This window comes from Panthera leo, chromosome F2 (assembly GCF_018350215.1).
Source record: "Panthera leo isolate Ple1 chromosome F2, P.leo_Ple1_pat1.1, whole genome shotgun sequence".
Lineage (NCBI taxonomy): Eukaryota > Metazoa > Chordata > Mammalia > Carnivora > Felidae > Panthera > Panthera leo.
Window position 1 is genome coordinate 75,333,169 of NC_056695.1, and position 12,352 is coordinate 75,345,520.

At 51.7% G+C, this 12,352-nt stretch overlaps 1 protein-coding gene across 6 annotated transcripts in view; it reads right to left on the reverse strand.

Moving 5' to 3' along the window:
- ZFAT (zinc finger and AT-hook domain containing) overlaps nucleotides 1–12,352 on the reverse strand; it is a 253,317-nt gene that overhangs the window by 71,971 nt on the left and 168,994 nt on the right. The window contains exon 17 of one of the 6 annotated variants that reach the window (XM_042923644.1): nucleotides 10,249–10,555. The exons of 4 other annotated variants lie outside the window; for them this stretch is intronic. In XM_042923644.1, coding sequence (XP_042779578.1) covers nucleotides 10,543–10,555 — 13 coding nt within the window. In that variant the 3' untranslated portion in view covers nucleotides 10,249–10,542. Of the gene's footprint in view, nucleotides 1–10,248; nucleotides 10,556–12,352 lie in introns of those variants that run through there. One more of the 6 variants, XM_042923648.1, reaches the window with a different exon arrangement.

Here is a 12,352-nt window from a genome sequence, read left to right on the forward strand (position 1 = left end):
AGACCCTCCAAGGCCAACAGTCCCTCCAACTGCCTCCGTCTACTACTGGGTGGCTTGTCGTAGCCTTGCGGATGAAGCCCAACCCCCCAGTGGGAGGGACAAGGATCTTCCCGCCCCGGTCCCTGCCTCCTCCATGCTCGGCTCTGCACCCTGACCACACACGTGTTCTCTCCTGCCCCTGAACTCCTGTCCTTGCTGCTCTGCTTGCCTGAACACCCACCCCACCTCCTTTCCTTTGAGAATCGGGTCTATGCCCTGTCATCCCGGGAGCCCCCCGCGCCCTGAGCTAGCATGCCCAGCACTGACCCCCATCACGCCTGGCAGACAGTAAACAGTGAGTCCCTCCTTCTTGGATGAATCACTGAGAAAAATGAATGCAGAGGAGAACTCTTAAGAAATGTGCTACCCTTGCTCAGAACCCACCAAAGACAGCAGAGCTGAGACCGTGCAGGTGCCACAGTCAGATGGTGCCAGTCATGGGGAGGAGTCACCTGCGACCACGGCAGAGGCCCCTTAGAAGCCTGTGTCTCCAAATGCATGAGGTCACCAACGGCGCTCACCGTAGCCCCTGTGCTTTAGGCCACATTGCGTGGCATTAAAGGAGACCTTTCAGTACAGAGCCAGGGCTGGTACCCGCGGGTTTGCGCTCTGTTTAGGGGAAGGAGGCAGGCGGGGCACTCATCCTGGACCCCTGGGGGCAGGGCAGGAGGTTTCCTGAAGGACAGGGCCCTGGTCCTGAACACTGTGGGATACCCAGACTGCGAACACCCTTCCAGGGTCCCTTCTGCCGCAGGAATTCGCAGATTTCACGGCAGGGAAAGAGAGGGCTGCAGATAAAGATCCAAATACAAGCAAACAACAGGAATGATCCCAATACAACCAAACAACAAGAGTGATAACACCGCAGTCTGTTCTTGTAGGTGAAACAGTCCCCTGTGTATGTTTAAGCTGAGAAAGGAGCCTCATTTTTCCAAGTAATTAGGGTTTCACTCACTGCTGAACGTATAACCGAGCGAGAGCTTACAGGTGGGGCTGGCAGACCCATGTCCCAAGGTTAGCAAGCGAGCACGTTTGCCGTCGATTAGGTGTGGTGCTGTAAACGTCGGAAACAAAGGGAGGATGGTAAATACCATACCAAATTTATAGAGGAAAGAAGAGGTATAAATGAATGTGGTTGGTTAAAAAAGCATCGTAAATTTCCAACTCTAGAAATATGTATGTATATGCAGGACCGAAATAAGGATATTATGAGCAAGAAACTTGTAGAAACATCAAAAGATATTCACAGGCAGGGAGAAACCATTCCGTGTATCAATGAAGATTTAAAGCCTTTCAAAAAGGACAAAACGCCCAGCAAGTGAGCAAGGCCGTGACTCATCCTTCCTGGGGAGACTGCATAATGCCTCCCCTCCGCCCTACTTTTCTCTTGGTTGTAAATAGACAGTAGATACTCTTTCTTTTCTGAAACTATTGATCCTATAAACAGTCCAAAGCCCAGGCTGTAAAGACTGCTCACTACAGGCGGTCGCCGCCATCCCCAATCAAGTCCCGGCGCTTGGGGGTGCTGTGGGGTCTGGCCGGTCAACACGGCGGCCTGGTTCCTAGACCCCAGGGCCTGGGGAGCCCTCCTGCATGGAGCAGACTTGTCCACAGGGTCCCAAGGGCCAGTCTGCGCAGAAGGGAGGGGCCAACTCCCTTCGCTGTGAGAGACGTCTGGAAACAGAAAGACGCCCCCCTACTGGCCCTGCGTCCATCACAGAACAAGGATAAGAAGGTTTGCGTGTGGGCCAAATTCACTCAGCCGGTGGAGGGGGGTTAGAGACAGATGCTCGGCCAGCAAAAGGGGCTAAGACATCTGATGTGTCTCGAATTTCTCAAGAGTCCAAGACCAGCTCAGTGTGGTCTCAACAATCAACTGAGGAAAAAAGAATCCTTGTCTTGGAAACTGTGGTAAAATGGGGCGGACAGAGTGGTCTCTCTACGCACATGTGAGGAGTGATGACGGGGCTGGTGCAGGGCAGGTGGTCACACGCGGCGCTCATGACCGCCAGCAGGTGCCCTCCCCTCCAAAGGCAGGTATCTGAATGCCCCGACCCCACTGCCCCGCCAAGTCCCCCTTGTAGACCGTGCCCACATGGCAGGGTGCTCGATACCCATCTGAACGGAATTATTCAGCAGATATTTTAAAGCTGAACTCAAACAGAACCAGAGCACATGCACCGTGACAGGGAAGGAGGAAGGAGTCTGGAAACAGAAAGAAGCTGGAAACAGCTTCTTACTGCCTAGGAATATCTTTTGCTATTTAGACAAGTTTATTGTGCATAATGCTTTACTTCCTTGGCCTTTAAGCACACAGGTACTGAACTTCTGTTTAGTGCCAGGTGCTGGCGGGGGGGCTGTGCAGCCCCGTAGGGCACCTCGCACGGGAGACATGCTTCTCCCTACAAGCCTCACCCCCGCCTGGGAACCCGTCCACAGACGGCAGCTCTCAGGGTCATTCTTCTCACCGAAGCCCCCGTGCTGCACTCTGAGAACATTTTCCTCGGCACGCTGCTCAGGAGAGAAGTCCTCCACCCTCGTGGACTTTTCTCAAAATCACCCCAAGTGACCATCCTTGCAGCCCCCGGCCTTTCTCAGTGCTGACCTGACAGACTCGATGTTAATCTACACGATGCAACTACCCGTTTATCTGTCTGGACCAAGCAACAAACTCTCCTATGAAACCCTGGGACTCCTAATGCCAAGCACAGGCCCTGGATAGCTGTGTTAGTACCTGTTTGCTGAACAGAAACTTCTAGAAGCAGAAACTGCTATGGCTGAATTCTACAGGCACAGAAAGGGGACAAGGAGCTATGTCACTCCTATGGCAGGAGCTAAGATTTATTGAGGACTTAATCACAAGCCAGGCACTGCTAGCTGCTTCATTTGCATAATCACGTAATCTGTACGTTAGCCCCACGAAGTAGGTTCTATTACTGTCCCATTTTACAGATAAGAAAACAAGTTCAAAGAGGAAAAGTGCTTGGGGCGCCTGGGTGGCTCAGTCGATTGAGGGTCCGATTCTTGATCTCAGCTCACATCATGATCCCAGGGTTGAGGGATCAAATCCTGCTCTGGGCTCCGGGCTGAGTGTGGAGCCTGCTTGGGATTCTCTCTCTCTCTCTCTCTGTCTGCCCCTCCCCTACTTGCTCACTCTCTCTTTCTAAAATACAAAACAAACAAACAAACAAAAAAACAAAGAGAAGTGCTTTGTTCCGGGTCACATACCGTTAGGTGACGGATGTGAGTTCAAGCCCACATAGGCTGACTCCCTTTTAGGCACTTGCTCCCTTCCCGGCTGTGCCACGGGCTCCTTCTCCACCTACTCGACATGGCCTGGGGTGACCGTGCTGTGTGTCTAGGGAGGCCTGCAGCTCCCCGGGCTGGGCACCCACGGCAGCTGCAGCCCACGGTGAAGAGAGCCCGAGCCCGCCCGGCTCAGATGCGTGCCATCCGATCCTCGATTCCTGATGCTGGGCACGAGGGAAGCCTCCAAACACGGCAGGCCCCAAGCTAAGAGCTGGAGACCCCACAGAAGAAGGAGAGCAAACCCCACTCTCAGCGAGTCCCCATTTGATGGGGAAGGCAGAGGTGAGTCCAGGCACACTAGGGTGTGGTCTGTGACAAGGGCCCAAGAACGGTCGTGAGAGGGGCACACCCCCATCCCACCTCCTCCCATTTCCTCTGCTGCCGGAGGACAGGAGAGCTTTGACTCAGCCCATGTCCTACCCCTTCCTACTGTCCTAACTGGGGAGGAGGCCCCCGTTCTGCCCACAGATGCAGGTGACGGCCCCTGACAAGCCCACAGGCTGGGCTTCCTCTGTGAGCGTCTGCCCCCAGGAAGCCATTTCCCCCAGCCTTCCCGCTTCCCACGGCCGCTGTGGGCAGAGCGGGGTGGCCACTTCCTTGCAGTTACAAATAGCAGGGGTGGGCGTGGACCCGGAAGCAAGAAGGCCCCCAAAGCCTCCAGGCCTCCACTCTGCCCAGAGGCCTGCACGGTGCGGCCGGCCTGCCTGACGGTAACAAAGGGGTGCTCCGCTTCTCATCTGGGTTCGGTGACTGGGCTCGCTTCCGATTTCTGCCCAAGAGAGGACCACAAGCAAGGTGGCTGAAGACACAAATGCTTCTGCTTCTCATCTCGCCGACGTCTGCCACCAGGTGAGGAAGTTCTCTGCTTTCAAGGGCTCATGGACTAGACACGGCCCAACCTGGCTACTCTTCCGATGTCAAGGTCAACTGCACCACCTAATGACACAGCCCGAGGAGGACTGCTCATCCCATCCACGGGTTCCGGAGAAGGCCCGACGTGGTCCGGAGAGCTCGAGAGCGGGCTTGACGGAGAGCGTGGCCCTGCAGCTGACCCCGCGCGACAGGAAGCGAGCCCCACAAAGGCTGGTGATGAGTGACCGTTCTGGGCAGAGGGCGCGAAGGTGCGAAAAGAGGATCAGCAGGTCGCCCAGCGGGCGGACACGCTATAAGCACGGGGGCAGAGGGAGGCAGGGGCGCCAGACTGCTGTGGGGAGGTCCTATTCCCAGTTTACTGAACACTTTCTAAGTTACCGGAGGGTTTTAAGTGAGGGGTGCTGGAATCCTTAGAGCAGTAGGAGGGAAGGTAAGGACATCAGTGAAGAGAAGGTCTGTAAACCAGGGTGGGGAGACCAACAGTTTAGAGCAGAGCTTCTCAGACTCGGCCACGCATACAAATCAGTGGGGACCAGGGACGGTGCTACGTGCCGCCTGACTTGGGGGGTCTGGGGTGCAGCCAGACACTCTGAGCTTCTAACAAGCTCCCTGAGACTGATGCCACTGGTCCAGAGACCACGTCTGGAGTAGCAGCTGCCTAGATGGAGTGAGTGGCTGTTGGACACAGGGACACGTGAGGTGTGTTGTGGGGGCAGATGCCACAGCAAGGGGAGACGTGCTGACAATCACACGTGGGGACCCCCTGGTTTCGGGCTGAGCACTGGAGTGGAGAGTGGGCATTCACGGCTAGGGAAGCTAACGGGGATGGGGAGGGAGGGCTGTGGAGTCCCCAGCGCTGGGTTAGGGGAACTCCTCAGAGCAGGACGGAGGTGACTGCTCCCGGGGTGGGGAGGGGGGGGGGAATGCAAAGTAGAACCTGCTGGCCGCAGCCCTGCCCCGGGGCAAACTCAAGGAACGCCAAGAGCACATATCCTTCAGATGGGGCCCACGGCTGTGGCTCCCTCCTATCAGGGCTGTTGCGGGGCGAGCTGCAGAGACGGGAGGAGGCCGATGAGACCCACCTGCCCCAGCCCAGGCTGTGGATCAGGAAACAGGCCCCCAGGAGCAGTGAGAAAACCCAACAATACTGAAACTCAAAGTGGGATTCTGCAAACAGTACCAGCCAAGCCACAGCTTCCGGGGGCCCAACGGTAGGAAAATCAGGGCTCAGGGAAAAGGAAGAGAAAAGAGAAGAAAAGTTCAACAGACTGACATCCCCAGGCTAGCGAAAGATGCTTTATATGAACAAGAGGGCCGGAATGAGATCGGGAAACCTTCATCCTTTATTTTTTCAGACAATTTCCCACATGGCCACAGAGAGATCATGGCACTTATTTTTACTTTAAAATCTCGCAAAGAAGTGGAATTTTCCATCACTGACAGGGGATAAAGGAGCTCAGCAAGTAATAAGAGAGGTGGGAACAAGGATGCAATTCTTCAAGTCATCCTCCCGAAATCACAGCAGACACCGAGGTCTCTGAAGGAGGTTTTATTTAAAACAAAGATAAAGATTCACAGGGCTAAGGGAGCACTAAGGAAGGCTCACAAAGGACAGGAGTTGGCATTAGGTGACAAGGGAGCATAACCCACTGCCAAGACCCTGAATGAATGTTTTGAATCTGGATCGACATCGTGAAGGTCACCCTGCAGCAGCGGTAGAACAACATTCTAGAAGGAACGTTAAGTCCAAAAGCATTGGAAGAGGCTACCTGTGTGTAAAATTAGGAGCCTGACAGAATTAAAACTGGCAGGGCCCCAGGATCAAATAAATGGTACCATAAAGTTCTTTAGGCGAGAGCCAAACCTCACTACCCAAGACGTGTAGCTGACAACCAACCGGTTCTCATAGTACGGGATATGATAAGGGGAAAACAAAGAAAGTCATCGGTGACACTTCGTGCTTCTATAAAGCTCAAAAGGACTGGGAATAAAAGGAGATGTCTATCTGGATTGCAGGCATCCATCAGGGCCCTAACAGAGAGGCCGGTGTTAGACCCTCCCCCACCAGCCCCCGCCAAGAGTTAGGAAGCAGTCACACATATGCCCTCGGCCCCTGCAACATGCAATGCATTCGGTCGCCTGCAAAAGACCCATGACTCCCCTGCGTGGGCCCTTCCAAAGGTATCGGGGTCCATCTTGACTGTAATTACCCTACAAAACCAGGAGGCACGGAACACACAGGACATTCCCACCACGCGAGGAGGAATAGAACACGCGAGCAGCTGCACATACTATCAGCTCTTTTAAAGTCACGTATGCCTTTTCCTAATCTTCTGGAAAGACGAACCACAACCATGGCAAAACCACCACAATGGCAAAGGAGAATAAACAACAGAACTGAAGACGCCAGTGTTTTATCGTGGTGTAAAAGGAGGAAACGCTGCAATTGTGATGTCTCCCGTACTCAGGCAAGTGCTCTGAAGACAAAGGGGGTCCCGGAGGGGAGAGGAGAACAGAGAGGAAGCGTGAGAGGCGCTCCTGTTATTGCCACCCTGTGGGTGGTGCTGGAAGTCAGGGACAGGTCTGCTCACCGCGTGAGTTAAAAAGTACCTCCTGCGGGAACAAGAAAAGTCCATCAACTCACCAGTTATTTGAACTTAAGTGGATAACAAAACAGGAAGGGCTTCTCCTGGTCCCTTTTGTGGGCAGGATAAGGGGACAGATCTCGACTCGGTCCAGCTTTATGACAACGCAGATGGCCAGGATCTTCTCTGACCTCTTAAGGATTGCAAGAGTCTCCGTGCCAACGCGATTCTGCCGCCATGTCTCTTGCCGTGCAGTTGAACAATCATATTAATAGAATGCAGTGACTGTTTTAAAAGAACACTGAAAACAGATTTTGAAGCCTCACACAAGTCACCTTCCAGATCCCTGTCCCCCTTATTTTGCCACAAGTATCATGAAACGCTCAACATCCACCCCCAGAGGAGACGGCCAACTCTGAGCTCTCCTTCCAGCAGGATCGCAGGGCGCGAGGCTTCTCCCAGCCACGGCTGCACTTGAGAAGCACCTTCTGCAGAACAGCGTCTCCTACCAGATGCCCTTGGACACACGGACAGCAAAAAAGGGCATCAGGAGACCGGATGACTCAGGGCCTTCAATTAAAAACAGGACAGGCTGCACCTGCACTTTCTCGCAAGCAGGCAAATGGTATACGTGGTCAGCCACAGACATGGACTGCATTTCCTTGCAAAAATAATGAACTGCAAACAACAAGCAACAATTCTAGCGTCGGCTGGCAACCAACACGTCTTACCCCCCGAACTGCTATCAAAACTGCCTCTCGGACTAAGCGCTGCACACTGAGCCCAGGGGGGCTCCGCACGCCCCTCTCCCCCAGACTAACACGTCAACTTCACCCTCCGGCTCCATCCACCACAGGTGACCCACCAAGAGATGGCAAAGGGCGTGGGAAAGCAGCTGGCAGAAGATGGGTTGCTTTGGGCAAATATGGGATTTCTGCTTTTGTTTGTTTGTTTTTCAAATCAGCAGTGAAAGCATGTGGTAAGAGCATTTGGGATTCTGAACAAGGTGGCAGCATAATTCTGCACCGTGCCAGCCGAGGGTCTGCATGAGGGAAGTAGGCAGGGTGCCTGCAGGTCAGAGACCGTCTTATTAATCGCTCCTTTCAGCCGCTCCCTGCCGTGGGGGCCCTGGCCGACAGCTTGGAAGCATCCAGCACATCCAGGGAAAATCATGAACAGAAGAGTGGCAACTCTAGGGTTGCAGAGAACCAGGAATAACGAGCGGGTGCACCACCCCTGATCTGGGAGCATGACTCCTTAGCTGTAAGCAAGATGCACGGTGTGGACAGATCAGGCCCTGCCAACAGAGTATTGCTAATCACAGTCACCGGTGAAATAGTCACTCAGCGGGCAGAGGTACAGTAACAACGATCTAATTGCTCTTGACCTGCCAACTGAGGTGAAATATTCGTGTTCAGTAGAAGACCCCCCACCCCCCACCCCGGGGCTGGTGTGGTTCTGCTGGCATCTCAACTGTGACCCCCTCAAGAATCTGCAGGATGGGAGCTCATTCCTGAACCTTGAACTGAAATATCAACTGTGAGAGACGTGTACAGCTACCAAAATACGTATGCTTTCCGGAAGCTGCCAAACCTCTCTGAAATCTGTAAATCAAAGTCATTTCTGTGACAACTGGGTATTTCACTAAATAACTGCCTGGAGCAAACAATGACCTTCGGCTGACACTCTGAAATGCACATAGACATGTGTGATGGTTAATTTCATGCGTCAACTTGACTGGGTCACCGGATGCCCAGATATTTGGTCAAACATTATTCTCAATGGTTTGTGTGAAGGTGTTTATGGATGAAATTAACATTTAATGTAAAGGACCCACAACTATATGGTCAACTAATCTTCAACAAATCAGGAAAGAATATCCTACGGAAAAAAGACAGTCTCTTCGGGGCACCTGGGTGGCTCAGTCAGTTGGGCATCCAACTTCGGCTCAGGTCATGATCTCACAGTCTGTGAGTTCGAGCCCTGCGTCGGGCTCTGTGCTGACAGCTCGGAGCCTGGAGTTTGCTTCTGATTCTGTGTCTTCCTCTCTCTCTTTCTCTCTGCCCCCACCCCACTCACTCACTCTCTCTCTCTCTCAAAAATAAACAAAAAAAAAAAAGATAATCTCTTCAACAAACGTGTTGGGAGAACTGGACAGCAACATGCAGAAGCATGAAACTGGACCATTTTCTTATACTATACACAAAAATAAATTCAAAATGGATGAAAGACCTAAACGTGAGACAGGAAACCATCAAAATCTAGAGGAGAACACAGGCAGCAACCTCTCTGACCTCAGCTGCAGCAACTTCTTACTAGACACTCTGCCGGAGGAAAGGGAAACAAAAAGAAAAATGAACTATTGAGACTTCATCAAGATAAAAAGCTTCTGCACAGTGAAGGAAACAATCAACAAAACTAAAGGCAACCGACGGAATGGGAGAAGATATTTGCAAATGACATATCCGATAAAGGGTTGGTATCCAAAATCTATAAAGGATTTACCAAACACAGCACCCAAAAAACAAATAATCCAGTGAAGAAATGGGCATAAGACATGGATAGACACTTTTCCAAAGAAGACATCCAGATGCCTGACAGACACATGAAAAGATGCTCAACATCACTCATCATCAGGCAAATACAAATCAAAACCACAATGAGATACCACCTCATACCTGTCAGAATAGCTAAAATTAACAACACAGGGAACAACAGGTGTTGGTGAGGATGTGGAGAAAGGGGAACCCTCGTGCACGGTTGGTGGGAATGCAAACTGGTGCAGTCACTCTGGAGAACAGTATGGCGGTTCCTCAAAAAATTAAAAATAGAACTACCCTACAATCCAGCAACTGCATTATTAGGTATTTACCCACAGGATACAAAACTACAGATCCGAAGGGGTCCATGTACCCTGATGTTTATAGCGACACTACCAACAATGGCCAAACTATGGAGACTGGGCAACGGATAAAGAAGATGTGATATACACATACAACGGAGTATTACTCGGCCATCAAAAAGAATAAAATCTTGCCATTTGCAACGATGTGGATGGAGCTAGAGTGTATTACGATAATTGAAGTAAGTCAGTAGGAGAAAGACAACTAGCATATGATTTCACTCATACGTGGAATTTATGAAACAAAACAGATGAACATATGGGAAAGGGGAGAGGAACAGAAGAGAGGGAAACAAACCACGAGAGACTCTTAACCACAGAAAACAAACTGAGGGTTGATGGAGGGAGGTGGGGGGGGTGGGCGAGATGGGTGATGGGGATTAAGGAGGGCACTGGTTGGGATGAGCACTGGGTGTTGTATGTAAGTGACGAATCACTGAATTCTACTCCTGAAACCAATACTGCACGGTATACTAACTAGAATTTAAGTAAAAATCTGCAAAGGAAAAAAAAAAACAAAAACATTTAAAGTAAAGGACTAAGTAAAGCAGACTGCCCTCCTAGTGTGAGTGGGCCTCACCCAATCAGCCAAAGCCTGGACACAGCAAAAAGGCTGGCTCTCCTTGAAGAAGAAGATTTGTCTTGCCTGCTTACCCTGGAGATTGAACACTGGGTTTTCTCCCTGCCTTTGGACTCCAGCTCTTCCCGGGTTTCGAGCCTCCTGGCTTTCAGACAGGAACATCAGTTCTCCTGGTGCCCCGGCCTTCAGACGCAGGTGAACTACACTGTCAGCGCTTGGGGCTCCAACTTACAGATAGTACATCTTGGGACCTGTCAGCCTCCATACCTGGTGAGCCAATTCCTTATAATTAGTCTCTGTTTACATGCAGATATACACGCGTGCACACGCACCCACATACACACATACACACATACACACACCATTGGTTCTGTTTCTCGGGACAACACTAATACAACGTGCTTTTTCATCAAGTCTCAGCAGAAATGGTAACTGAGTCACAGAGAAGCGAGCTTGGCAAAGTGCATGCCCCCTGGACAGCCTCGCCTGGACTAACCCTGTGACAGGTCAGTCCCTGGGCACAGGGAACTGCTCCAGACAGGCCACAAATACCACATGGACCCTGAAAGGCTACTGGATTTTAAAAGCAAACAGATGAATGAATAATACATATCCACTCCACCTGCAGCTCAGAGGTCCTTTCCCAGACAGATACCCCCACAGCCCCAGAGGGTGATGCCCCACAATGCACCCCCCCAACTGCTGTCTAGGGGTCACCCTCAACAGTAATAAGCAACATGCTTTTTTTTTTTAACTCAAAAAGACCCATATCATAAAAACCACCTGTTCAGTCATCCTGACCTTCTTAAAAGGAAAATGCTGAGTGATTATAAAGTCTCCTTACTATTCAGAAACATGGAAGAAAGGGGTGTGGTGCACGTTGCTGGCCTGGGGACCAGGCTCTGAGGCCATGCCCAGTGTCAGTGACAGTATCAGAGAGGACAAGGGGTTCCTCTGATCATCAAATGGCAGGAATGCTCAGTGCAGATTCACTACTTGGGCTCTGTGACTAAATGGAAAAATCTGGAAACTATAATCTGTCAAAAATGCCAACATGCCTTCAAGAGGGGTAACACAAGTCAAGAAGCCCATGGAGAAAGGACATCTGGCTCCGAGAAGTGACAGGAAGCTGTGGGCTCTCTGGACTCAGGCTTTCTTCACTGGCCTTTGAGCAGTGGGAAGGGACAGTGAAGGGAGAGACCAGGCTGAGGTCCTTCTGGGCAGTGACTCCTCTGTCACCACTTGGTGCTTGCAAGAGGGCCCATCATTTAACTGAAGTGGGGCCCCACCTGCCCCCGCCCCCTGCATCCAGTCACCCAGCACTGACCACCAGCTCCTGCTCTCTCCTCTGCCTGGAGCCCCGCGCCCACCCAACCCCCTGCTACGATCCAGAACTCCCTTCGGGCATCATGGCGTCCATGAAGCCCTTTCTGCCCAACACGTGCCCTCATCCCAGACCCAGGTTCAAGGTGGGCAGCCCCTGGTGCTCCCACAGCACCCATGAGGTACTGGCTGACATCCCCAAGGCGTTCATTACTCTCGGGTAGAGCTGCCTGTTTAAGGTCCGCATTTTTCAGACCTCTTGAATTCTGCTGGTTCTATTTTCCCCTTTCACCTCCAGCATACCACGTTATTTATCGTACACGTACACATTAGCTATCTCCCTCAATTACAAGGTATGCTCCTTGGGGTGCCTGGGTGGGGGGCAGGGTTCAGTCGGTTGAGCATCAGACTCTTGGTTTCAGCTCAGGTCATGATCTTACGGTTCAGGAGTTCGAGCCCCACGCTGGGCTCCATGCTGGGATTCTCTCTCTTCCTCTCTCTCTCTGCCCCTGTCCCGCTTGTGTTTCCATTACCACCCAAAATAAATAAATTAAAAAAAAAAGCAAGCAAGCAAGCTCAAGCGTACCATTCGTTTGTTTTGTTCACTGAAACAGCCAAGAACAGCACCAGGCTGGTCGAAGCAGCTCAGGGGTGCTTGCTGAATAAAAGAGTGAATCATTTCCTTCGCCAGGTTTATCTGCCTCTTGAGAGCAGGACCTATCTTAACCTCAGAACCCAGCA